This window comes from Suricata suricatta, chromosome 8, assembly GCF_006229205.1.
Source record: "Suricata suricatta isolate VVHF042 chromosome 8, meerkat_22Aug2017_6uvM2_HiC, whole genome shotgun sequence".
Lineage (NCBI taxonomy): Eukaryota > Metazoa > Chordata > Mammalia > Carnivora > Herpestidae > Suricata > Suricata suricatta.
Window position 1 is genome coordinate 18023083 of NC_043707.1, and position 27828 is coordinate 18050910.

At 41.9% G+C, this 27828-nt stretch overlaps 1 protein-coding gene across 6 annotated transcripts in view; it reads left to right on the plus strand.

Moving 5' to 3' along the window:
- Positions 1 to 27828, plus strand: part of TNRC6A (trinucleotide repeat containing adaptor 6A) — a 97324-nt gene that overhangs the window by 631 nt on the left and 68865 nt on the right. For all 6 annotated transcript variants that reach the window (XM_029949265.1, XM_029949263.1, XM_029949259.1 and 3 more), the window contains exons 2-3: positions 53 to 100; positions 23873 to 23960. In XM_029949265.1, coding sequence (XP_029805125.1) covers positions 53 to 100; positions 23873 to 23960 — 136 coding nt within the window. The remainder of the gene's footprint in view (positions 1 to 52; positions 101 to 23872; positions 23961 to 27828) is intronic.

Sequence of the window (27828 nt, forward strand, 5' to 3'; positions counted from 1 at the left end):
TCTCTCTCTCTCTCTCTCTCTCTCTCTCTGTCCCTTTTATTTTCTCTTGCAGAGAATTGGAAGCTAAAGCTACCAAAGACGTAGAAAGGAATCTTAACAGGTAAGATGGGCGAGCTTCCGTCTGTCGCCCCGTTAATTGTGTATTTGCACTCCGGTTCGCCCTTTCTGGGTTTAGAAGTTCCCCCGTGTCATTTTCTTTCGCACGCAGGGAAGAGGCAGTCGGGAGCCGAGGCCGGAGGGATGGAGGGATTGCGGGGAGATGCGTAATTAACGCGTGTGTTCCTTTCTTTGGGGGAGGAAAAAACAGCGAAAAGCAATTCTTGTAAACTTAGTTAAAGCATTCTCACCCTTTTAGAATTTAATTAGGGGACTTGTGCATTAATTACTATTGTAAATGGTTGCAGGCATTGTGTGACTCATGATTGAGGCGGCCCTTATGGCGGGCTGTCAAACTGTTTTGGCTTCCCCGTTATTGCTTTGTAACTCAAATTGTGGCCTTTATAAGAAGATACTATGTTCGCATTTTTCCTCCGCAACACATTGTAGCCAGGCCGATTCTGTTGCACTGGAAACAGTTGTGCCCTTGAACTTTAACAAGCATAAACTGCGTTTTGTTTTCTTTTGAAAGTAGGTTTGTGTCTGTGTTCGGTGTGTTCTCTTTTTATCAGCTGGTAAAATAATTAAAAATTCGTTCCCAGTAAGTGGTTATCATTTCTCTTGGGCCTGAGTGCTGTTGCACTGGTAACTTAAATCTTCACCACAAAGGGAGTTTTTTTTTGGTTTTTAAACGTTGCCTTTATGGAAATGTTTAGGTTTATTGAGCTGTAATCCCTTAAAGCATCAGAGCATTACACTGTATTTAACTCCTTTTTACATCCATTTTGTCACAGTCGTTTTCTTTATTTACCATTTTCTTTTGGATCCTATTGAGAGACTTATAGAAACTTCTAGATTAACCTTATCAGTGAGCAGCTTTTTTTTTTTCTTCACATGGCCAGAATAAAATAAAATTTCCCCCAACTCAGGTCTCAATGTCGTTTGTCATTGACAACTGTAAGTTTTAGGTTTATGTTAATTAAGGTGAGGCTAATAACACTCAGTTCAAATCATGTGAATATTTTCCACCACATAAACGCATTCCTTGTTGCCGGTCTTTTGAGTTTTATAGATATTAGTCTGTTAAGGTGACCACTAAAAAATCTTTTCAGTTGGTGAAGGGTGGGCATCATTGGCTTACCAAATAAGAGATTTTCTGTTTTAATTATCGGGACTGGCTAAAGGAAATTAAGCCTGACATCAGTGACTGAATACCTGTTCTTTGGACATTTAATAAGTTTTGTTGTCAAAACCTTTTTTTTTTTTTTAAAGTTAAGATATGAAACAATGAAAGAAAGGTTGAATTTTCAGCAGCAGAAAGGAGATTGGAGTCTCTCTCTCTCTCTCCTTCCTTTTCTGCTTTGTCAGATAACTACATCAGTATAATTTCAATAGAGGTTTTCTGGGGCTTAACTAAAAATTGACTCTACGGTGGGTATAATTTTCATACACAATTCTAGTTGGTTAGTTGGTTACAACTTAGGAGTCTCCGGATCAGCTCTGTATCAGAGTTTGAATCCTGGCTCTGCCACTTGTAGTATGACCTTGACTCTTGGCAAATCACTTAGCCTCTCGGTGTAATCTGTAAAACAAGGGGTTCCGGCCAGCCAGTTGCTGAGGTGTGTTAGGCCCCTTGGGTTGTATAAAAAGGAGTCAAATGTCACGCCTGGCCACAGAGCATGTCCAATCTGGTAGGAAGACTGCAGTCTGTGCACAAATAACTAACACAAGGTAGATGATGTAGAGGTCAGGATACCCTCTCCTTGCAGACTTGAGGGTCTTCAGTTGGTCCCCAGGGACAAAGAGGAAGGAAAAACGACCAGGAGGTTACAAGGCAGCATATATTTAGGATTATGAGAGGGTAGCACTGCTTAAAGGCTGAAAATGTTTTGAGGAGGGAGAGGTGTGATTCGGCGGGCAAATGCTTTCTTTCAACTCCATCTCTAGTTCTGTGCTTCCTTTTTCCCAAATAAGGAGAGTGTATCTGTCTTGAGGCATTTGTGTTCCCCCTAGGAAATCCCGGCATTATGCTGTATTCCTTTAGCAAGCGTGTCTCAAGCATCTTCTGTGTTTCCAACGCATGACCAGGCGCTTGGGAGGGGAGTGTACTCAACGCTCGCTCTCACGCTCTTGGGAAGACCCTACACGGGCTCCTCTGATCCCTGGGCCGCTGTGAGGTGGCTGCTGGTTTTGGGAAACATTCCTGTTCTGAGGCAGAGGTTGAGGGACTTTTCAGGAAGCCACACCACTGGTGGTTGGAGAACCTGCCAGGCTTTGGATCGGATTGTTTTGTCTCTTACTGGAGACATGGTTCTTCATCTTGAAAAATTCGAAAAAGTCTTTGAGGAGGCAGATCCCACAGGTACATATAAATACCTCCAGGCCAGAGTTTCTTGGTCTGTGCTCTCTTGACATTTTGGGTCTGCCCTGCGCATCGTGGGGTGTTCTGCAGCATCTGCCTGTAGCACCTCCGTCCAGTTGTGGCGTTCAGAACTGTCTTCAGATATTCAGATACTGCTACATGTCCTCTGGGGGGCAGAATCCCCCCCACAGCTGAGAACCACTATTCTAGATCTTTGTATTCCCTGAAGATAACCAAACATGCACATTTTTCATGTTAAATTTTACATGTTTTGATACCGTGGAAGTCCAGTGCTATTGTGTGTACCCCCTAGTCTGAACCTCTGAGGGTCAGGGTTGCGTTGCCGTTCTCTCTCCCTCTGCTAAGTGGCAGAGCCTCTAGATGGTGTCAGTTTGCCAGTGCCAGTTAAACAGAATCAGCATGAGGAAGAAGTTGAGTTTACCTGCCTGGGGTAGACTGTAGTTCTTTTACAGTTGGCCATAAAATGGTCACTTTCTGGAGCACCTGGGTGGCTCAGCCGGTTAAATGGCCCAACCTCAGCTCAGGTCATGATTTCACGGTTCGCGGGTTCGAGCCCCACATCAGGCTATGTGCAGACAGCTGGGAGCCTGGAGCCTGCTTCAGATTATGGCTCTCCCTCTACTACTCCCCTGCTCAGGCTCTCTCAAAAATAAACAAACATTAAAAACATTTTAAATTGTCATTTTGCGTCAGTATCATGGGCATTCAAAAGAGGAAACTGTAACATCTAGGGTAGGGGTGGTCACCTACCACCTAAAGTTGGAACTGAACTTCAAAGGATAGAATCACTTGAAAGGCAGAGAAAAGGGCAGTGTAAGAACAACAGAACTGAAGGCACAAAATCCAGGAAGTATAGGGAATTTTGAAATAGCGGTGGGTCGTTTTTGGTTGGATTGGCATACCAGAGTAGGAACGGATGCAGAAGTTCTTGAATATTAGGTTGAGGACTTTGGGCATAGATCTTTCGGTAGTGTGGGGCCATTGTACGCTCTTGGGGAGGGTCGTATGAAATGCTAGAGGAACAGCAGCTCGTGATCTGGCCCGGAGGTGGTGGGGGCCTGCATTACACCGTGGTGGAAGGAGGTGAGAGTGGGAGATACTGAGGAAGGGGAATCTGGGCTCTGGCAGCTAACTAATCTGGGCTTAGTTGTGAGAGGAGTCGACACAGGGGGGTCTCTCTTGTGGGTGAATGGGAGATTGACCCAGCTGCTGAACAGAATAGACGTCTGGACAGAAATAGGAATTTGGTGAGAGAAGATAGTAAGTTACATTTTCTAGTTGTAAAAAAATCTTTCTAATGCAACTGATTTAATTTAAAAAATCTTTTGCAGACTATAGCCATAGAATCGTTGGGTATTTAGAGCTAGACCATAATAATATCAGAGAGACCAGCCAGTATTCTGATCCTTTCATTTGTTTTAATGTTTGTTTATGTATTTTATGGGGGGAGGGGCGGGGAGCAAGGGAGACACAGAATCCTAAGCAGGTCCTATGAAGTCAGCATAGAGCCTTAGGTGGAGCTCGAACCCACAAACCGTACTGGTCATGACCTGAGCCAAATTCAGGAGTTAGACACTTAGCCAACTAAGCCACCCAGGTGCCCCATGATCCCTGTTTTACAGATGAGAAAGCTGTAGTTGAGACACATCTTGTAACTCTGTCAAGGTTATTTTCTCTCAAGTGACAGAGCTGGAATTCCAGCCGGCCTCTCAACTCTGTCGAGTTCCTGCAGCTGAGCAATATTTTATTTTATGTTTCACAATAGAAAAATGCTAACTTTGGTTTCTCCTTTCGGAAAATGGAAGAACAATCTCAATGTATTTTGTGCCCATTCTAATTAATTAATTTGTTATAACGTAGGGTATCTCATGTAAAGTAAAAGTTACATGTTTCATGTTAGCTGATTCCCTCCGCCCCCAACTCAGCTCTTGAATGTCATCATTTAAGAAAATTTGTTGGGGCGCCTGGGTGGTTCAGTCGGTTAAGCCTCCGGCTTCGGCTCAGGTCAGATCTCACATTCGTGGGTTCGAGCCCTGCGTCAGGCTCTGTGCTGACAGCTAGCTCAGAGCCTGGAGCCTGCTTCCGGTTCTGTGTCTCCTTCTCTCTCTGCCCCTCCCCCTCTCATGCTCTGTCTCTCTCTGTCTCAAAAATAAACAAAACATTTAAAAAATTTAAAAAAAAAAGAAAATTTGTTAAAGACGCTGTGACGCCATATAGAACAACATCTAAATTGACACATTGTTCTCTGAGGCACTTTTGCCTGGGTCAGGTGCTCCCTAAGACAAGACTAGGGGCAGTAGGAAGGAACGAGGATAGCAGGGCTCCCTGGATAAGGCGGGCCCTGCTCTTGCGGGTGATCCACCTTGATCTGAAAAAAAAAATTACCTTCTGATTTTTGTTAAACTTTTTTGCTGCTTTCCTGTGTTATGGTTTGTAGGCCAGCAAATTCATATATTGGTAGGTTGCTTTCTAGTTTAATTTGGTGGCTCTGCGGTAAATCAATTGATAGAATGAATGAATCAAACTGTAAGCTAAATTTGAAAATGCATAACAACCCTCTGTGGAAATTTTAAATATGAACATCATTAAAAAGTCTGAGTACTGCTCTGTAACTTCTTGTGTTTTTGGCATCTGAAGTAAGTCTGCAAGTAATCATTAAAATCCCTTATAGTTCTCTTTTCTGATGACCTCAGAAGTGATGCCCATGATCGGAAAGACTAGCAAGGGCTGTGCTGTGTGTATTCTTTTCAGACTGACTGACGACAGGTCTCTTGCGTCAAGTCAAGAAAATGTCCTCCCATTTATGGTTTTTAAAAGACCATTCTAACCTTCAGCAAAGTAGCAAAGAGTAGTGCAATGAACAACTGTATCTCTTCCTAGCTTCACCCATTAGTAATCTTTTGCTGAATTGTTGTATCATATCACTCCTAAGTAAGACAAAATGTATCTCCTAAGAACAAGGGTATTCTACATAACAATCACATTGTCCTGCGTGGGTAAGTTTGACTGTTGAAATGTCACTCTGTCCATATTCAAATTTTCCCAATCATCTCACTAATTTATTTTTTTAAAATGTTTATTTATTTATCTTAGCATGCAAGGAGGGAGTGGCGGGTTGATCAGGGGGTGGAGGGTTAGAGAGAGGAGACACAGATTCCAAAGCAGGCTCCAGGTTCTGAACTGTCAGCACAGAGCCTAATGCAGGGCTTGCACTCACCAGCTGTGACATCAAGACCTGAGCCGAAGTCAGACACTCAACCATCAGAGCCACCTAGGTGCCCCAGTAATGTCTTTTTAAATATGTTGGGTTTTTTTTTCCTTTCAATTCCTTAATCCAGGGTTGCTTTCAGTTGTTTAATTTCCTTACATCAGGTGCACTTCCTATCCTCTCCTTTCCCATTTTTGCTGGCTTCAATTTGGATTTTTCTGATGGTTCTTGTAGGATTAGATTGAATTAAACCTTTTTGGCAGGAATAGTACATAGCTGATGTGCGGTCACTACGTCACATCAGGCTCCTTCCCACTCTCTTTAAGCAAATTAACTGAAAGTTGGCCCTGTACTTTTACCTGTATGTTAACTCAGTGTTTCTTTTCGTTTTCAGTTATGTCGACAATTAGTTTAAACTGAGATAAAATTTTAAGTAGTTGAGTCACAATAATTACAGGTCTTCATGTTTAAACTGATCACTTGTAGTGACTGCAGCTTTTTTGAGGGGTCATTCTGAAAGTAGCTCCCTAATTGTCAGACATAAAAATTGCTTGTTTTCAACTCTGACCGATTATAACCCGATAACCTTGGTAAGAAAAGGAAACACAGAGCCTAACCTTGTAACAGGCTTCTTGAAAAAGAATGCCACCTCCTGGATTCCACCCAGCAATGCACATGGCATGAAGCAGTTTAAAAAATTCAGTGTGTGCTTTAAAACAGTGGGCTTTAGCATTTATCAGATTTCAGAGGGTCATGGCCCCCCAGAGAGTAAGAGACCAGAGAGTTAGAGAAAGGCTATCAGGGAGCTGAATAGTCTCAACCAAAAGGGAGATTTACAGATTCAAAGAGGGAAAGTAACATTTGACAAAGGCATAATTTCTCTTTGCAGAAAAAAGCCCCCACAAAAAACCATGGAAGTAAATATAGTTTAAGTGTCTTATGAAGGTGTTCTTATTTTAAAAATGATTTGCATGCTCTGGGTGTGTGAGTTGGCCCCGAAGCAGAAATCCCAGCCTTTATACTCTTGCATCTAGGGGAGAGCGTTTTGACTTTGCAGCAGCGTGTTGTGTGGCCATGATGGAGCTCACTTCCCATCTCAGATGGAATGTTCAGGACAGACTGAAACCTGGCTAAGGAAATTTTTACTTTGAACCTTACAAGATATTTTCTGCAAACAGCAATTGATTGGATTTGATAAAATAACCAACAAGATTCAACCAAGTCCCTTGTTCTGCCGTTCTTACTGGTGTTTGGAGCCAGCTAGCACTTACTGAGCAGCTTGCCGCAGCAATCATTGAATATTTTTATAATTTTGACATCTGTGTTTTGTTGACTTCGGTCTTTTCTTATTCTTTTGAAGTATCCCTGCAAAACACGAGGAAATAGTGCCATGTGGTGCTTAAATATGCACCGATCTTAAATGTGATTTTATTTTTATTTTTTAAATATTTTTTAATGTCTTTGTTCATTTGTTGAGAGAGAGAGAGAGAGAGAGAGAGACAGAACACTAGCAGGGTAAGGGCAGAGAGAGAGAGACACACAGAATCTGAAGCAGGTTCCAGGGTCTGAGCTGGCAGCACAGAGCCCGAACCATGAGATCATGACCTGAGCTGAAGTCAGACACTTAACCAACTGAGCCACCCAGGTTCCCTCTAAGTGTGATTTTAGATGGTACGCCACTATTTGATAATTGTCAGAGAAATATGTTTTGCTTAGTATTTCCGCTTGTGAAGCTCTGGGTGATGTGAGGTGTGTATGTATGTGAGGCTCTTCCCACACGAAGAAAGGAAGGGGCATAAAGTGCATCTTCTTCATGGCTGTGAGTTCATCATCATCAAGCCACAGTTCTGAGCTTGTCCCTCACTACTTTTTTGTTGTTGTTGTTTAACATTTATTTATTTTTGAAAGAGAGAGAGACAGATCATGAGTGGGGAGGGGCAGAGAGAGACAGACACACAGAATTGGAAGCAGGCTCCAGGCTCTGAGCTGTCAGCACAGAGCCTGACATGGGGCTCAAACTCATGAACTGTGAGATCATGACCTGAGCTGAAGTCAGACTGAGCCACCCAGGCGCCCCTGTCCCTTCACTATTTCTTAGAAACCTTTCCTGCCTCCCTAGTGGCTCTGGAATTGAAGCTCAAACTCTTGTCTGTGCTCAGCTTATCTGTCTCTTTAGTTTCATTCCTTCTACTCTTGCCCTATCCTCAACTCCTCTCTGAACGTTTCCCTTAGTTTCTCCCTCCATTTTTTAATAGCAACTTTATTGAGATAAAATTCACATACCATTAAATCCATCCTTGTGAAGTATACAGTTCCATGGGTTTTAGTATATTCAGAGTTGGGCAGTGATCACAGCTGCCTCATTGCAGAACATTTTTATCATTGCCCCTCCCCCCAACAACCCTGTACTTAATAGCAATCATTCCCCATTCACCCCTGCCTGGAACCTCGTGCAACCATTAATCTACACTGTCTCTGTAGATTTGCCCATTCTGCACATTTCGTAGAAGTGGAATCATGCCTTTTGTGTCTTACCTATTTCACTTAACGTGTTTTCAAGCTCCTCCATGTGGTAGCATGCATCAGTACTTGATTCTTCTTATGGGGAAAAAATGTTGCATTGTATATCTATTTTTTAAAGGTTATTTTTTTACCTTTATTTTAAAGTTTTTATTTACATAATTTTTCTATCCAGCATGGGGCTCAGACTCGTGATCCCAAGAGCAGGAGATGCATGCTTCTCTGACCGAGCCAGCCAGGTGCCCCAGTATACCGTATTATCTGTATCTAGTCATCATTTGATGGGCATTAGGGTTTTCACTTTAGGGCTATTAGGAATAACGATGCTCTGAACAGTCCTGTACAAGTGTTTGTGCAGCCATGGTGTCTTCAGTTCTCTCGGTACAAACCTAGAAGTGGCATTGCTGTGACAGATGGGAATTCTGTGTTTAACTTAGGAGCTGCCCAACTGTCTTCAGAGCATCTGAACCGTTTTGCATACACACCAGCTATGTATGAGGCTTCCGGTGTCTCCACATCATCGCCAACACTTGTTAGTGTTCTTTATTATCGTCCTCTTGGTATGAACTGGTATTTCTTTATGGTGTTGATTTTTTGATTTGCATTTCCTTAATAACTAAAGAGGTGAGCATCTTTGTGCGCCTTATTGGCCATTTTTGTATCTGATTTGGGGAAATCTCTGTTCAAATCCTATGCTCATCTTAAAATTTGGTTATTTTTTAATTTTTGAGTTATAAGGGTTCTTCTAAGATTTATTTATTTTTAATTTTTTAAAATGTTTTTTATTTATTTTTGAGAGGCAGAGAGAGACAGTGCGACCAGAGGAGTGTCAGAGAGAGAGAGGGAGAGACAGAATCTGAAGCAGGCTCCAGGCTTTGAGCTAGCTGTCAGCACAGAGCCCGACGTGGGGCTCGAACCCACAACTGAGATCATGACCTGAGCTGAAGCCGGGAACTTAACTGACTGAGCCACCCAGGGTGCCCCTTAAGATTTTATTTTATGTAATCTCTTAAAGACCCAGTGTGGGTCTTAAACTTATAACCTTGAGATCAAGAGTTGCAGGCTCTACTGAGTCAGCCAGGCATCCCATATATATATTCTAGATACAAGTCCTTTATTAGATATGCTATTTATAAATATTTTCTCCCATTCTGTGGGTTGCCGTTTTTTTCTTGATGTCCCTTGAAGCACAAAGGTTTCCAAATTTGATATGTCTAGTTTATCATCTTAATCAATTCTGAGTGTACCTTTTAGTGACATTAAGTACATTACATTTACCGTGTTGTGCAGCCGTCACCACCATCCGTCTCCACTGCCCTTCTCATCTTGCAAAATTGAAACTCTGTACCTATTAAACGATAACTCCACATTCTCCCATGCCCTCAATTCCTGGTAACCACTACTCTGCTTTCTGTCTCTGAATTTCACTGTTCCAGGTGCCTCATATGAGTGGAATCATATATTTGTCCTTCTGTGACTATCTTAGTTACGTTAGCATAATATCTTCAGGGTTCATAGCACATCAGTTAGTTGATTTTTGTATGTTGATCCTGTATCCTGCAGCTGTGTTGAACTTGGTTATTATTTCTACTAGTCAGTGTGTAGTCAGTGTGTGTGTGTGTGTGTGTGTGTGTGTGTGTGTGTTCTTTAGGACTCTGTCTCTATATATAACATCATATCACCAGTGAATACAGATGGTTTTATAACTTCCTTTCCAATCTTGTGCCTTTTGTTTTTTCTTGCCCCGTTTTTCTGAATGGGCTCTACAGTACCATGTTGAAAAGAAGTGGCAAGAGCGGACATTCTGGTCTCCTTTCTCATCTTGGAGGAAAGGCATTCAGTCTTAACTATTATGTATGTTATGAGCTGGGAGCTCTTTGTAGATGGCCTTTATCAGGTGAAGGAAGTTTCCTTCTATTCCTATTGACTGTTTTAACTTGTCATCAAAGGGTGGATTTTGTCATGCTTCTTCTGTGTCTAGTGAGATCATCGTGGAGTTGTTGCCCATTGTCCTATTAATATGTTGTATTACATTGATTCTCATACGCTAAACCAACCTTGCATTCCAGGGACAGAGTCCCACATGGGCATTTTGATTAGTCCTATGTATATATTGCTGGATTGGATTTATTAGTTTTCTGTGTCTGTATTCATAAAAGTTGTCGGTCTGTAGTTTTGATATTTTGTCTTCTTTTGGTACCTGGTACTTTGGTTTGGTTTGGAATTGGAGTCTTGAATTGTTCTGGGATCTACCTCATTCTTCATTGTGCTATAATAATTGTTTTTATGTATTCAGCTCTGTTTTCATTCTCTTTTTAATATTTTCCAGCTTTATAAAGGTAGGATCGACAACTAAAATAATTCCATCCCCCCCCCCACCAGTGGTTAGTAAGTTGCCCTTGTGTGCTGCTGTGTTTTTTTTGTTTTTGTTTTTAAGATACCGAAACCTAACTTTGTGTAAGTTGAAGGTGTACAGTGTGCTGATACAATGTTTATATATTGCAGTGGGATTACCCCCGTAGTGTTAGCTAACACCTCTATCAAGTCACATAATTAGCATCCCTTTTTTGTGTGAACATTTGAGATCTGGTCTTTTAGCAACTTTGAAGTGTATAATACAGTATTGTTGGCTGTGATCACTATTATGTTCATCAGATTTCTAGAATGTATTCCTATTCTAATTGCAGATTTGTGTATTTTAACAGTTTCTCCCCAATCCCCTTATTCTCTAGCTCCTAGTAACCACTGTTCTGATTTGTTTCTACAAGTTCAGGTTTTCTTTATATTCCACATATAAGTGATATGTAGTATTTGTCTTCCACTGTTGACTTATTTCACTTAGCACAATGCCCTAAAGGCCCATCCAGGTTATTGCCAATGGCAGAATTTCCTTCTTTCTTATGGCTGAATAGTATTCCATTATGTACATACCCACACACACCCATGTCTACATCATTCACTGATGGATACTTCGGTTGTTTCCAAATCTTGGCTATTGTGGATCATGCTGCAGTAAACATGGGAATGCAGCTATCTTTTTGATATCTTATTTATATTTACTTTGGAAAAATACCTAGAAGTGGGATTACTGGGTCCTTGGTAGTTGTATTTTTAATTTTTTTTTAAGTTTATTTATTTTGAGAGAACCTAAGTGGGGGAAGAACAGAGAGAGAATCCCATGCAGGCTCCACACGGTCAGGCACAGAGCTGGAGGTGGGGCTTGGGCTCATGAACCATGAGATCATGACTTGAGCCAAAGTCAAGAGTCAGATGCTTAGCCAATTGAGCCACCCAGGCACCCCTGTATTTTAATTTTTTGAGGAGCCTTCAAACTTTTTTCCATAGTGGGTTCACCAGTTCATATTCCCAGCAGGCACAGAAGGGTTCTCTTTTCTACCTGTTCTCACCAACACCTGTTATCTTTTGTCTTCTTGCTGATAGCCATTCAAAGAGGTGCATCAGCTCTGTTTTCTGCTGTATGTTCTCCCTTCTTCAGTTTGCACCCCTCCTTGTATCCTGACCTCAGCCTTACTTAGTGCAGTGTTTTGGACCTCAGTCTTGTAGGTGACAATGAGTGTCACTCATTCTGTGCATCTGTTAAGCACCTTCTCTGCATCACCTAATTTAATTTTCACAACCCTTGAGAGGAGGTACAGTTTGAGACTTCTCATAAACGAGGAGATGGAGGCTTGAGAGAAAAGACACAAGACGCCGACACAAGTAGCTGTTGGAGAGTGAAGCGCTTCAGTAGGATTGTCCCTACATAGATTGTGGGTAGAAGAGTGGAAAGAACGTGATCTGGTTAGAATGTTAGTAAAAGCAAGGAGCAGGAATTTAATTGCAGTGCCCAGTGCTGGGGAGTACAAGTAGAACTGGTTTTTGCCTTCAGAGCAGCAATTAGTCCTATTTGGAAGAGTGAGATTAACATCTGAAACAATTAGAAAATGAGCATTGTTTAATTAGAGGTCAAGAGTGAGGTTTTGTGAGTTGGAAAGAATCCTGAAGGAACTAGTAATTAAGCCTCAGAAGAGTAGAGTTTAAAAGAGTAGTTTAGCAAACCAGGTTTTGGGTCAGCCTTACCACTACTGTGTACCATCCAAGTCACTTAGACTTTCTGATCATCGGTTTCTTTTAAGTTTCAAATGGGAATAAAACCAGTTTTGTGTATCAGGATTGCAGGTTCAAATGGATAATCTCTGGGAGCACTTGTAGTCTATAGAGTGCTTATGTCATCATAGTGCTTCTGTCTATTTTCCTGTTTCTAGTTTCACCAACTCTCCTCAACCTGAGCTTTTTATTTTAAGGGCTTTTTTTTTTTTAAGTGTTTGTTTATATATTTAGAGGGAGTGTTGGGGGGATGGGCAGGAGAGAGTCCCAAGCCAACTCCATACTCAGCATGGAGCCTGCTGTGAGGCTCAGTCCCACAACCCTGGAATCAAGAGTTGGACGCTTAACTGACTGAGCCACCCAGGCACCCTTTTTCTTTTAAAATAATTTCAGATTTAGAGAAATTTTATAAGAATAGATCAAAGGATTCCTGAATATTCTTTATCTTTATTCCTCAAATGCTAACATTTAACCACATTAGTTTTATTATTCTCTCTGTTTACATATGTACTGTTTTTTTTTTTTCTGAACCCTTTTAGAGTGACTTGGAGGCATGTTGTTGCTCCTTTACCCCCCAAAACTTTATGTCATTATTTTCTAAAATCAAAGACATTTTCTTATTAACTATAGTCCATTACCAACATTGGGAATTTAATATTGGTGTCATCCTAACAGTAAAGCTGTAGACCTTAGTCAGATTTTTGCCAGTTGTCTCAATAATGCCGTTCAGAGCAAATAATAAAAAAAGAGTACAGGCTAGTTATTTGATACGATGTCCCTCATCCGTATTTGTGTGATGTTTCCTCTTGATTAGACTCAGGTTATGCATTTTTAATTTTTTTTTTTTTTTAATTTTAGAGAGACAGAGAGTGTGTGTGAGTGAGGGAGATAGAACCCCACACAGGCTCCACACCCAGCTTGATGCAGGGCTCCATCCCAGGACTCCAGGACCATGACCCAAGCCAAAAGCAAGAGTTGGAGGCCCAACTGAGTGAGCCACCCAGGTGCCCCAGGTTATGCATTTTTGGCAGTAATAGCACAGAACCAATGTTGTGTTTTGCCTGGTGCATCCGGTCAGGAGATTCATGTGTTCATTTATGCCATTACTGGTGATGGTAACTTCAGTTACTTGGTTAAGGTGGTCAGGTCTGTAATTGTAGAGTTAGGATTTTTCCTTTTGTAATAAATACTTATATTGTTGGGAGAACTTTGAGACTATGTAAAATATCTTGTTTCTCATCAGGATTCTTGCCTCAATCAATGGATTGCCAACTAGTGACTTCCCAAGGCCATTATTCTTTCCACATTAGTTGACATTCTGCTGTAAAATCTTTCCCTTCACCCTGTGCATTTATCCATCCATTCATTTATTAATATCAGTAAGATCTCCCGGATTCTTATTGTCTTCAGTGGGTTGTAATCCTCTACTTGAATCATTTGGCACTCAGATTACAAGGCCAGTGGAAGCCTCCTTTTGGCTTAAGCTCTTACTTTTTGAAGAGATCCAGACTCTATCATCTTGATAACTCACTGCTATGTCTGTCTTATTTTCCTATTTTCCCTTCTTTTTTTTTTTTTTTTTTTTAAGTTTATTTTGAGAGAGAGCAAGCACTTGCATGCACACACAAGAGAGTACCAGGGCAGGGCAGAGAGAGAGAGAACTCCAAACAGGCTTCGTTCTGTCAGCACAGAGCTCAGTGGACTCAAACCCACGAACCGTGAGATCATGACCTGAGCCAAAATGAAGAGTTAGACACTTAACCAACTGAGCCACTCAGGTGCCCTTTCCCATAATTCTTAAGCAGGAGATTATGCTGACTCTTCACTATTACCTGTGCCTCCAAAGCAAAGCTTTCTGTCGATGCTCTGTGGTTCAAAATCAGATAGTATCTAGAAATGTACATTATTGCCGTCCTTTCTCCTGTCCTTTTTTTCTCCCCATATTCCTGCCACAAACAGGTATTTTTATTAGTTCATGTGTGTGTGCTTCCAGAATTTCTTTATGCAAATAACACAAAACACAGTATACTGAATCTTATAGTTTTTCTTTTTCCAATTAACAGAATACCTTCCCGATCCTTTCATACCAGAACTTGGAGATCTTACCTGTTGTGTAGCTGTGTAGTATTCCATTTTATGGATGCATCACTTTTATTGAACTCTTTCAGTACGTGTGGCTAGTAAACTGCCTGTGACTCTAAACTAGCCTCTCTTGTGTTCCCCCATTTGCTGTCACTTTCTCTGATATGTATAGTCCATAACCCTTTTTATCTACAAATAAGGTCTAGTCTTTATTTTATTTTAGAGGTGTTTTTATTTTGAGAGAGAGCGAGCAAGCATAAGCACAAGAGGAGGAGGGACAGAGAGAATCCCAAGCAGGCTCCACACTGACAGCACAGACACAGAGTTTGAGCCCTCATATGGGACTCGATCTCACAAAATGAACTGTGAGATCATGACCTAAGTTGAAATCAGGAGTCAGATGCTCAACTGACTGAGCCATCGAGGTGCCCCTAGTCTTCTTATTTTAAAAACAATCCAAGAAACTTCATTTTTATTGTATTCTCTTTAGATCACTGCCAAAGTTTTTGAAAAACTTCTCTAAACCCCTGATTTCATTCTTACCTATTTTTGCTGCATTTGGATTTGTCTCTACTATGTGTAAAATTATTGTTTTGAGGGTTACTAGTGACTCCGTACTGTATAGTGCTAGACTGGCTTTGGTGATTAGTTTGCGTGTGGGAAGACAAGAAGGAGAAAAAAGGGAGGGCTGGCAAGCAGACAGAAAGAAGGGAAGCAGGAAGGCTGGGAGAAAATAGAATAGACTGTAAGGGGAAAAGTAGGAGAACAGCATTTTTGGCAGGAGATGTGAAATGTATTTTCATAACCAGCTTGTCACACACAGCTGGCTTCTGCGTGGTGATGAGCTGGCTTATGGTAACTTGCTGACAGGTAGACTCGTAGGGCCCTCTGGGAAGCTGTCCCCCCGTCTTCTGTTTTGTGAAGCAAGATATGACCTCTTACCCCGTTATGGCATTACCAGTGTCAACAGCAGAACCTCCACTTCTAAATGTTTGCCTTCTACAATCCGGAGGTATCGTTAACACACCTCTCTTGTCATTCTTATTAATACCGTCAACTATTCCATTTTCTTACAGTTACCTTGGTGGTGGTCTTTCCTTTTCATTTCCAGTCCACCATCGTGGCTCAGGACATTGCATATTTACTCAAATTATTGCAAGAGGCTTTTCACCCTATTTAGCGATTTATTTTCTACTTTTATCAAGCTTTTTTCTTCCTTTTTTCTTTCCCTGTGAGTTCTGGTCCCTGAAATCACCATGCTAACAGATCTCCATGCTTTGCTGTGTCTGTCCCTCTCTGTGCTCCTTGTCTGAAAGACTAGACTCTTCAGGGTTCTTGAGTATCACCTTCTCAAAGCCGTCCGTAGTTGCAGCAGCCCATACGCATGTCTTATTTTCCTAAACTTGAATACATCCTCTACCAAATGGTGGTTTGTTACCTTATTTCAGATGTGGTCGGTTGTTTCTACAAAATTACAGTTTAAAACATGTTTTCTGGGACACCTGAGTGGCTCAGTCAGTTAAGTGTCCAGTTCATGATCTTGGCTCAGGTCTTATTCTCATGGTTTGTGAATTTGAGCCCTGCATCAGGCTCTGCTCGCGCGCGCTCTCTCTCTCTCGCTCTCTCTCTCTCTCGTTCTCTCTCTCTCACTCACTCTCTCCCCCCCGCCCCTCCCTCACCTCTCAAAAGTAAATTAATTAAATGTTTTCTTCTTAGGTTCTCCCAGTGCACAGAGACTGCTTGGCTTACAGGACATTTTTATTGGTATATTGGCTAACCATTGAATAGGTTACACTGCATATTTTTGGGTGCAGAGTCAACTCATCTGGGTACTCGAGGGTCTGCTCCCCTCTGCTTCCCTACTGTACTATGGAAAATATGTACCTTTTAATGGGATTTTCTTTTTGTTTTTCTAGCAAATGATACACTGATCTGAATGTTGATCTTCTTTTGACTCAGCAGTGTGTCTTAGAGATCTTCCTGTAAAGCCATGTTTGTCCAGTGGTCCCCAAGACCACCCTTAGGTTTGATGATTCCCTGGGATTCAGCATCTAATTGTACTCATGGCTATGATTAATTATGGCAAAACTATCAGCAAAGGGAAAAGACACATTGGACAAAATCCAGAGGAAACTAGGTGCAAGTTTCCAAGAGTTTTCTCCCTGCCGTGTCACACAGGGCATGCTTAATTTTTTAGCATCAAATTGTGACAACACGTGTGAAATGTCTACCAGGAATGCTCCTTAGAAATTTAGTGCCCAAGGTTCCTGTTAGGGGCTGGTCATAGAGGTACCCTCTGCCTACCATGTACCAAAATTCCAGATTCCTAAAAGGAAAGCATACCCGTGCTTATCAGCATAAGCTGTGTGGTTTCTACAGTTTACCGCTATCAGTTAGGAATGGTGGGAGCCTCTTTGAAACCCAGGTTCCTCGACACCAGCCGAGGCCTTTCTGAGGATCACCGTCTCAGACCTGCTATGTCAACTCTTTCCCGCACACCATAGACGTCTACAGCCCCCTCCTGTTTCTTAACTACTGGGTAGGATTTCATGATATGAGTACATGTGGTGTGTTTAACTTTTCTCTGTTCAGTGGCTTTTAGGCTATTTTGTGGTATCCATTTTTGTTCAATTTCTTTTTCATGGGCTTAGATTGGAATCAGTGGGTTATAACATAGTGACATTTGAAAATTTGATATTAGAAACTTCCAAATTGCTCACCTGTGGGCTTTATTAGTCTGTACTGCCAACAGCAGTTTACCAGAGTATCCCTTGGCAGTGATTATTTTTGATGATGTTCCTGTTGGGGACATAGGAAAAACGGACCACCAGGCGTCAGGAAGAGCAGGACAAGGAAGGGGCGGTCTGGATCCTGGCTGTGTCCTGCCGCCGTCATTGGCACTTGTCTTCCCCCATTGTCTTCCTGCTCCCAGGACTCCTGTTCTTACGCTCTGGCTCCTTCCTCTGCCTCTCATCTCCCTCCTTGTTGCCTTTAATCATTTGTGCGGAGACTTGTAATGTTTTTTTGTCTTTTATTATGGAAAATTTCAAACATACACAGATGAGAACAGAATAAAGAAACTACATGCACCCATTTCTCGGTTTCAGCAGTTGCCAACATTGTGTCAGTCATGTTGCGTTTTTCTCTTTTCGGGGCCTGGAGTAGTGAAAGCAGATCCTGGATATTATGGAGTTTTAAACATTTCTTTGGTACTAATATGCAAAAGTAATGTACATGTAATGTAACATTTCAAATTGAGATGTACTTTTTTTAAAAGTAAGTTTGTTTGTTTGTTTAAATAATCTCTGTACCCAGTGTGGGGCTTGAATTCATGACCCCAAGATTGAGGTACATGCTGTTTTGACTGAGCCAGCCAGGAACCCCTGAAATACACTTAAAAATTTTTTTAACTGTATAATTTATTATTGAGACAAACAGAGCATGAGTTGGGGAGGGACAGAGAGAGAGGGAGACACAGAATCCAAAGCAGGCTCCAGGCTCTGAGCTGTGGGCACAGAGCCCGATGCGGGGCTCGAACCCACAAACCACAAGATCATGACCGGAGCCGAAGTCAGTCGCTTAACTGACTGAGTCACCCAGGCACCCCTGAAATACACTTTTTAAAAAACGTAATAATTTCCTTAAATACTTGATCCAGTTGTAAAGTTAACTCTGCTGTTCCTAGTTCGGGAGTGTATTTCCTCATGTCTTTCTCTGAACTCATATAAAGTTGTTCAAGGGCATACAAACAGCTTGAAAAAAGTATGGGATAATGTTCACATTTCTGCAGCTAGCTTTATATATATATGTATGTATAAATAAAGTAACATTCCTAGGGCAGCTGGCTTCCTAAGTTGCTGAAGTATGAGACTCTTGATCTTGGGATTGTGGATTTGAGCCTCACAATGGGTGTAGGGATTACTTAAAATAATAAAATCTTAAAAAATAAAATAAGTTAAAATGAACATTCCTTCAAGTCAATAAACAGATCAACTCCTTCTCAATGCAACATGTTATGCTTTGCTAACAGAGGATAGACTTTTCTTTGTTTACAGACATTCAGTTTTCCCTTGTGAACCTTTCAGTGAACTTTGATGTGCCAGTGGCCTTGCTTACTGTGGGTTTACTACCATCAGATACGTTCAGAACGGGTGGCTGCCTAGAATGGGTATAACTTCAGTTGTTAAAATGTACTTTCCATAGTAGTTTCCAAAAGATGATTGTAGTTTCCCACCAGCGATAGAAGGGAGAACCTCTTAACTCTCACTAGATAGTATTACTCTTGAACATTTTTTCTAATAAGTAAAAAAAAAAAAAGGAAAAGAAAAAATAACAGTTTTTTAAAAATTTGTTTTTGTTTATTTAAAAAATTTTTTTAATGTTTATTTATTTTTGAGACAGAGAGAGACAGTGTGAACAAGGGTGGGGGGCAGAGAGAGAGGGAGACACAGAATCTGAAACAGGCTCCAGTCTCTGAGCTGTCAGCACAGAACCTGGTGCGGGGCTCAAACCCATGAACTGTGAGATTATGACCTGAGCCGAAGCTGGATGCTTAACCAACTGAGCCACCCAGGCGCCCCTGTTTATTTTATTTTTGAGAGAGAGAGACAGAGAGACAGAGTACAAGCATTGAGATGGGTAGAGAGAGAAGGAAACACAAAATCCAAAACAGGCTGCAGGCTCTGAGCTGTCAGCAGAGAGTCTGATGCAGGGCTTGAACTCAAGAACCGCAAGATCATGCCCTGAACTGAAGTTGTATCTAGCAAATGCAGCCTTCGCTCACTACTAGAAAATTCATCAATACAGTTAATTGTATCTGCCATAAAAAGACAAAAATTGGGGTGCATGGGTGGCTTCGGCTTAGGTCATGATCTCACTGTTTGTGAGTTCAAGCCCCACATCCATCTCTGTGCTGACAACTCAGAACCTGGAGCCTGCTTTGGATTATGTCTCCCTCTCTGTCTGCCTCTCCTCAGCTCGCACTCTGTCTCTCTCTCTCTCAACAATAAAAATAAACATTAAAAAGATTAAAAAGAAAAGACAAAAATCAAATCACTAAATTCTACTCCTAAAGCCAATATTACGCTGGATGTTAACTAAGTAGGATTTAAATAAAACTTTTTTAAAAATAAAAAAGGTAAAAATCATATAACTGTTTCAATAGATACAGGAAAGAAACCTAACAAAATCTAGCATGGACACATGACCAAATCTCCCAGCAAACCAGAAACATAGGACAGCCTTTTACTTTTTGAAGATCAAAATGTACTCATTTAATATTAATGCTTGAAAAAGCTTTTAATATTTAATTTTTTAAAGCCTATCATTCACACATGGCTCAGAAATTAAAATACTATGAAACGGTTTGTACAGTGAGGTCCTTCCTCCTATCCTCCATTGGCCCAGGTCCTCCCTTCTCCTCCCCATAGCCACTGCCTATTTCTAGATGTTCTTTCAGAGTCATTTTCTATGTGTACAGGAAAATGAGAATGCATATCCTCTATCTTGCTTTTTACACAAATGATAGTGTACTGCATACTCTCAGGCACCTGGCATTTTCCGTCATGAGTGTTTTCTAAGGGACAGTTTTACTAATTTTACTAATTTCTGGTAGCATTCTAGCTACCTTCTTATTTCTCTCTCTCTCAGCGATTGAACTTCCCAGATGTGGGACCCTACAGCCGTTCACTTGTATCTAGTTGAATCTCCCACACTGCCCTCCCGCAGACATTCACAGAAAAGACACCGCCGGCACTCTCTCAAGGATCACCAGTGCCAGGTCCGCTCTTGTTCAGGCCAGTGGCTGTGCAGTCTTTGTCTCTGATTTTGTTGTTGTTGTTGTTGCTCTTCTTGCTCCTGATCACACAGTCATGGAAGTGTTCTTGTAAAACGTGGAAGGAAATAAGGAAAGCGTTGTGGAGGCACACAGTCTGGGGAAAAGATACACTGTAAGAAGATCTGTCATGGAACCGGTCTACGGCAAAGGTGCTAGCACCTTTGGGAGATTTCTTGCTGGAGAGGAAAGACCCGGACTTTGAGAGCCTTGATTTGAATCTTGACTCTACCCTGCAGTGGCTGTATGGCCTTGGACAATTCATTTCCCTTTTGAGTTTCAGTCTCTTCATCTATAAAAGGGTAGCATCTTTATCATTTTTTAAAAAGTGATCACTAAATGGGAAGATACACATAAAGTGCCCAGCATAGTCACGGGCACTTTAATCACTCTGAGGTTTGTTCTCATTCCTAGATCCAGAGCTTGCAGATTTGGAGTATCCTGCTCCTAGACTTCAAGGAATGGATTTCTGATTGGGGTGCTTTTTTTGTGAGCATGTGTCAAGTACGATGGACCACTTAGACCAGTCAGGTCCATCAGCCCTTCCTCCTTTTGACAGATATGTAAATGATAGTTAGATATCTTAAATGGATCTCTACTAGCATTTAATCCTGAGAGCCAAAGTGTTTGGGTGCAGGGGGTATATTTATGTATTTTTGTGCCTGGCTTTCTGAAGGAGGAGACGTGGTCAGGTGTGGTCCGGTGGCTATGGTGACGGTGCCGAAGAACAGAACTTCCTGTGCTTAGAGTAGCAGTTTGTACGTGCTAGCCCCCAAGAGCCAGCATTTCAGGCCAGAAAACACTTGCTAACCTCATCAAAAAGCCTTCAAAATGAAATTTGAGAAGAGAGAAAAAAAAATCCCAGATAAACAGTAAAGGGAGCGTGCCATAGAGCAGGAGGATACTGACCCAGGACAAGGTTGGAAGGGACCTGCTCTGTAATATTCACAGGAGCACACAAACAAATCCTGAAGGTTCCTGATGTTTCTGCACAAGAAGTGCCCCATAGACTCTTGACAAAAGTAAATACAGTTGTGGGTGCTGCTGAGAATTGGTGAGAGGAGCTCCTACCTAGGCATTTGGGTGCTTACTAGAGTCACTGTGTTAAGTAAGCACTCCTCATTTAATCCTTACTAAGACATTATGAAGTAGACATCCGCAGAAACTAGTCTCTGATTTTAATGAAGACACTGAGGCTGAAGAAGGTTCAGTAGTTAGAGCTAGTAATCTGCTCTTAATGGATGACATGACGGTGATGGAACTTAATTTGCTTACTGGTTTTACTTTCTCCTGTGCTGTGGCTGTCTCGGCACCTGACTTCCTCAGGCTTACAGAGTGAGCGAGCTTGCCTCCTTGCCTCCCAGACCCAGACAAGGCCAAAGAGTGAGTCATGGCTGTGGTCGGCAGCTGTGGTCGGCATGACTCGGTTGTGCTGCTCCGTTAGCCACCCAGCAGTCCTACTTGGGACTAAATGACAGCGGATTCTGGCAGCAGTTATACTCTGCTTCCAGCTTCTCACTGATTTTATCGGTCCTGTACTCAGCCTCACTAAATCACCATCTGTTATACACAGTGTCATTCCTTTTGTTTTCCACTGCCTACCTGCAGACCCTCTCGGTTTCTTCCCTCAGCAAAGCCAGCTTCAGTTTGGTGTGATCTCACTGCACTACACCTGCAGCCCCTTGCAGTTCCTTAGGTATTTGCTTGTCTTTCTCATTTTATCTTCTGCATCCCCACTGCCATATGCATTTCAGCCTTGAGCAGTTATTTGAAGTTTCTCATATGTAGTTCATGTTGCTCGAACCTTGCCTTGTGTGGCTGATACTTATGTCTCCTCTGGGAAGCTTCCTTGGGGCAGAGTTAGATATTTTCTCTTTGTGTGATTTTCTCAAGTATCTGATTTTTGGTTGCCTGTTGATATTATGGATGAAGGTTTAGGTTCTAGAATATAGGGGGATTAATGTGGGTTAACCAGAGTGAGTGTCCTCTAACTTTTCCTCCAATTTTCCTCATTACCAAGAGACTCCTACCTTGAACAGAAGGGCTGATACTGAGTCTGTGTCTGAGGAAGGTGTTGATTGCCAGGCTTTACTGGCATGATGGAGAGTGGGTGTAGTTTCCAATAAAGAAGACTTTGATCTGGGGCACCAAACCCCTTGCATGGGCCTACCTGCCTCCTGCCAAGGTTTTGTTTCTTTAGACAGTGTTGCTGCTACCTGTGGCCACGTAGTCACGGGGATGGAAAGTGGCTAGGAGGAGTGGAATCCTGTAGCCTTTCTGTTCCTCAGGCAGTCTTTGTTTCCTCCTGCCTGTTCCTGCTCTCCTGGCTTGGTTGGAGCCTCTCTAGAGCTCCACCAGGGGATGGCACATTCGTCCATTCACCACGTTGCTTGTGCTTATTCCTGGGTTGTAACTTTCTCTGCTCTTGTTTATACATCAGCTGTGGAGAGATTTATTACCTTTTCTTCCTGTCATTTCATTAAGGCGGAGTGGAAGGAAGAGACAGACCCATTTCCCTAGTCTATCATTTTGAAATCCTGAGCCAGGGGTTCTTTTGAAACTTTGAGGTTTTTGTTTTTGTCTTTTTAATTTTTTAAAAAATGTATATTCATTTTTGAAAGAGAGAGCACGTGCGCACACATGAGCAGGGGAGGGGCAGACAGGAGACACAGACTCTGAAGCAGGCTCCAGGCTCTGAGCTAGCTTTCAGCACAGAGCCCAACGCAGGGCTCGAACCCACGAACTGTGAGATCATGACCTGAGCCAAAGTTGGACGCTTAACTGACTGAGCCACCCAGGCGCCCCAGACAACTTTGAGCATTTGTGATTTTAAGAATTGAAACAAACTTAAATATTGATTCCCATGTATTGATAGAATAGTTTGGAATGTTTATGGGTTATGAAATTATCGTAAGCTGAAATACATGATCTTTTTATGAATAACTTGTGTTTAAAAAATAGTTGATCCAGCTTTTTAGAGCAATGAAAGCCAAAGACACCCCAGTTACCTGGGCAGAGAGGGTTGTGGGGAGGTCCCAAGCATTGCTGTTAGCTACTGATTGATAAGTGGGGGTGGGGGCAAGTAACTCTGGCTCATACGATGTTTACATTCTAGAATTGGAATTAGCAGCTTGTTTCCCAGAGTAAAATTTGCTAATTTTAGGTTGTCTAACTTGACATGACATGAGGATAAAAGCTCTGCTACCTGACTTCCTTAAGGAGAGTACTAAATAGGGGCTGTGGAGTTAGATTAGTTTGCAAGTTGTGTTTTATTTTTTTGTTTTATTAAAATTTTTTTAACATTTATTTATTGTTGAGAAACAGAAACAGAGCATGAGCATGGGAGGGGCAGAGAGGGGGGAGACACAGAATCTGATGCAGGCTCCAGGCTCCGAGCTGTCAGCACAGAGCCCAACGCGGGGCTCGAGCCCCTGGGTGGTGACATCATGACCTGAGCCGAAGTCAGACACTCAACCAACTGATCCATTCGCGAGCCCTAGTTGTGTTTTATTTCAATGAATATAAAAGAATAATTTGCCATGTCTTTACTTCTAATGAGAGTGAAAATGAATCGGTATGCAACCTTATTTTTATTTCTTAATAAATACATTTTGGGAAAGTTAATTGCAACTGTGTGGTTCAGGGATTTAGTGCAAGACGAAGAACAGTTGATGGAAGAAAAGAAAAAGAAAAAAGACGACAAGAAAAAGAAGGAAGCTGCTCAAAAGAAGGTAGTATTTATATTATATTAAGTGGTCTAAACAGATTTAAAAAGAAAGTTACTCTTACTGGATTTTTTTAAGCATTTGAATATTTTAATTTCAGTGGAGATTCGTTTTAATATTCAATGTTTTGAATATGCATACATAGTAACTTGCCAAGTGTGTACAATTTAATGCATGGTTCTTTAACCTTGCCGATAGTTTTTCAAAGGTAAGTGCTTTATACAGGCCTTTGTCTTTCCTTTAACTGTTCCTAGGTTTTCATAATCTATATACACCTTTCTGTGCGTGAGAAGAGCGTGGAATTTGTAGCTGCATAGAGGGCTGCATTGAAATCTGGCTCTCCCACACAGCGTACTCAGCAGTGTGTCCTTAAACTTTCTTTAGCCTCTCTGGGCCTTAGTGTCCTTGTGTTTTGTAAAACGAGAATTTAATTAAACAAGATAATGTAATACACATAACGCACACAATTGGAAATAAAATGTCGTTTCCTTTTTCATTTTTTAGTTAGTACCTGGGCTGATTTTAAGACTTTGCTATTTACATTAAAATACACTAAAATTAGCTAAGGACATAATTTACTGTAGACGGTCTCTAGCCAGTACATTGTCAGAAACTGTAACCAAAGCAGTACAAATGGCAGAAAACTAAAAGTTTATGTCCATAATTTTAAAGGTTTTTACAAATTAATTTTGAATCCTGATGACAGCTGGGCACTCTCCTGCTCTCTCAAGTTTACCTTAAACACGTTCCAAAGGACCCAGTGCAATTACTGGTCCACCTCCGTATGCAAATGAGAATTATGGCTTTAATTTTTAACCTATACCCCTTTTGTGCCAGGCACTGTGTTACAGCTGCACACTTATCTCTTCATTGTTTAATAGGGAAACACACACACAGAGAACTGCCTCACTCGGCCTGGAATAGGGCCGAGGAACGGGGACATTTTCTTAGAGTAGAAACTGGCCTGGTGAGCAGGGAGTGGGATAGAAAGGGATTCCAAGCAGAGTAGACGCCGAGGTATGCGTCCACCGCCTTACAGAAGTACAGGTTTTGATTGGCTGGGGTGGGACGCCAAGGGCAGAAATACCCAAGGATGAGGCTGCAGAGGGCGGTGGTGGCTGCTGACTCTTCTCTGGGGTTTGGCCGTTCGGTGTTGGGGAAAACAGCAAAGGCCTTTTAGTAGAGTGATGTGTTTGAGAATGTTTACCTTAGTGGACTTGGACGTGGGTTGGAAGAGGTGGAAACTAGAGGCTAGGTTGCGAGGAGGGACTGAAGGGGATATGAAGGAAGAGTGACTTCGATTGACACTTAGGTTCCAGACTGAGTGATGGAGTGCATCGTGGGAGAACTTAATCAGATTAGGGAAATAAAAAGAAAGGGGGAATGAGAATTTCCTCTGGGAGTGCTGAGCTTGCAGCATGACCAGTGAGTGCTGAAAGGGCAGGGGCTGGGGTAGAGTCTAGACCCCTGGAGGACTGAGAATGGAGAGGTGACAGGCAACCCTAGGCATTGGGCCTTTTGGTTGCTCTCAGGAGTGACTGGCAGGGATGCATCCATAAGGGTCGCAGAGTTTGAAACAGGTTTGTAATATAGAGTTTTGGTATTGATGTCTCAGGCCTGTGTCAGAGGCCTCTTGACATAGGTTGGTCTTTGCAATGTGATCAGTCTTTAACTCAGGATTTATTGTGGGTAAGTATGTAAGTCTGAGGTTGGGAGAAGGCAGAGACTCTTCTTGTTTCGTGATGTGAAGGCCATTTCTAATGAAGAGAGCTACTAAGAAACTTCAGAGAATTGTTGAAGAAGATGCTTGTGTGCGTGTCAGGCAGGATCAGTAGTTTGGCAAGCACTGCATGGTGCATTAGACCCTGCTGGTCCGTGCGTCTCAGGAGTTCAGAATTTAGCTGGTAAGTCAGCATGTCTGTGAAATGGCTGGAGTAGAAGCCTGAGGTATGATATAATGAAGCAGGTTTACTTAGAATTTACCCTGTTAACTGAGGAAATTTTGAGACGGGGGCGGGGGGGGGGGTCACTGGAATGATTTCTTTAAAAGTTATGCTTTTAAGAGGTGTGATGTTAAGTAAGAAAATTTTAAGTTGTAACAAATAACAGCTCTAATCACTAAAGTTATATTTATGTTATTTTATAACCAAATCTCTAAATCACCAAGTCAGTGTCTTTAACACATGAATGATGACTTTTGTGCCATTTGGCTTCTCATCAGATCTGAAGTGACAGCTTTTCATATTCCTTTCCCCTCCATCCCTGCCTCACCCCATTCCAGCCTCTCACCCTAACCATGTCCTGCTGGAATCATCACAGAGGCTTAGTGATGATGGCGGGGGGGCGGGGGGGGCGGCATTGGCAGGGTGCCCTGTGTGTCCTGTAGTCCCAGGAATCTCTAACTGCTGAACACAGTGTTAAGTTTAATACCTCTAATAAACGTTAAGTGTGGTGGGGTAGACTGCCACTGTGAATACGACTGTTCTTCAAATCCCAGATACTCAGCCTATAACTGAATTCAAATGGCACACTTTGGTGAAGTGAGGACAGCTGGTATTTCTATAGGCTGTTACCAAATATCTATTACAAAACAAAACAAAGAAGAATCCCAAGTTGGCACACTTACAGTCCATATGAAAGATTGTGAGTCACAAGAGTTTTAAGACAAGTTTCCTCAAGCTTGTTTTTTGTCTGTAGAAGGAGGCAGCAGGTGTCTGCAGGTAGGCGGCAGACATCTGCATAAGCCAGGTAGGCAGGCCCTTTTATATAAATGTTGGAACATAAACTCACCACAGTAAAAACCATCTGCCTGTTTTATGTAATCTCTGGAAATATTAAGAAAAACCTATATATTTTTATTTCTGAAAGACTTCAGATACTATCTGTTTTGCTCCATTCAGTATAGATAGAAGGAGCCCAAGTGTTCCAGTGAGTTAAGTGGCCAACCATGGTTTTGTCAGGATAACAACTAGGAATAGAGGGGAAACTGCTTAATCCCCCAGCTGGCACTTTTCCAAAACTAGGTGTGATGGTGCTATCCTTTATCTTTTTAATTTAATTTAATTTTTATTTTTTAAGCACTTTATTTTTGAGAGAGAAAGAGCCAGCAGGGGAGAGGGACAGAGGGACACAGAGAGAGAGGGGGGGGGGGGGGAGAATGAGAAATCCCAAGCAGGCTGCGCCTCAGTGTGGGGCCTGATGCAGGGCTCCACCCCAGGACCCTGGGATCATGACCTGAACTAAGCAAATAGTCGGACGCCCAATCAACTGAGCCACCTGCATGCCCCTGTCCTTTTTATTTTTTAAGGATTTTATTTTCAAGTAATCTTTACACTCTGTGTGTAACTCATGGGCTTGAACTCACAGCCCTGAGATCCAGAGACTCATCCTCTTCCAACGGAGCCAGCCAGGCATCCCTATCCTTCATACCTCTTGCTTTATTTTATTTATTTATTTTTTTACAGCCTGAAGGTGAACTTTAAAGCTGCAAATAATATATCATGATAATCTCTGTAAGGCATTTAACAAGCTTGGATGCCATGCATACAGAAATTGTCCCTAATAGTCACTATGGTATTTTTAAGGAATTCTGATCACAGGTTGTTTTCTATTTTAAAAATTTAAAAATTTTATTTAATTAAAAAAATTTTTTTAATGTTTATTCATTTTTGAGAGAGATAGAGTGTGCATGGGGGAGGGGCAGAAAGAGAGGGAGAAACAGAATCCAAAGCAGGCTCCAGGCTCTGAGCAGTCAGCACAGAGCCTGACACGGGGCTTGAACCCACAAACCGCGAGGTCATGACCTGAGCCAAAGTCAGATGCCTAACCGACTGAGTCACCCAGGTACCCCTCTATTTTTTTTTTAATTTACGTA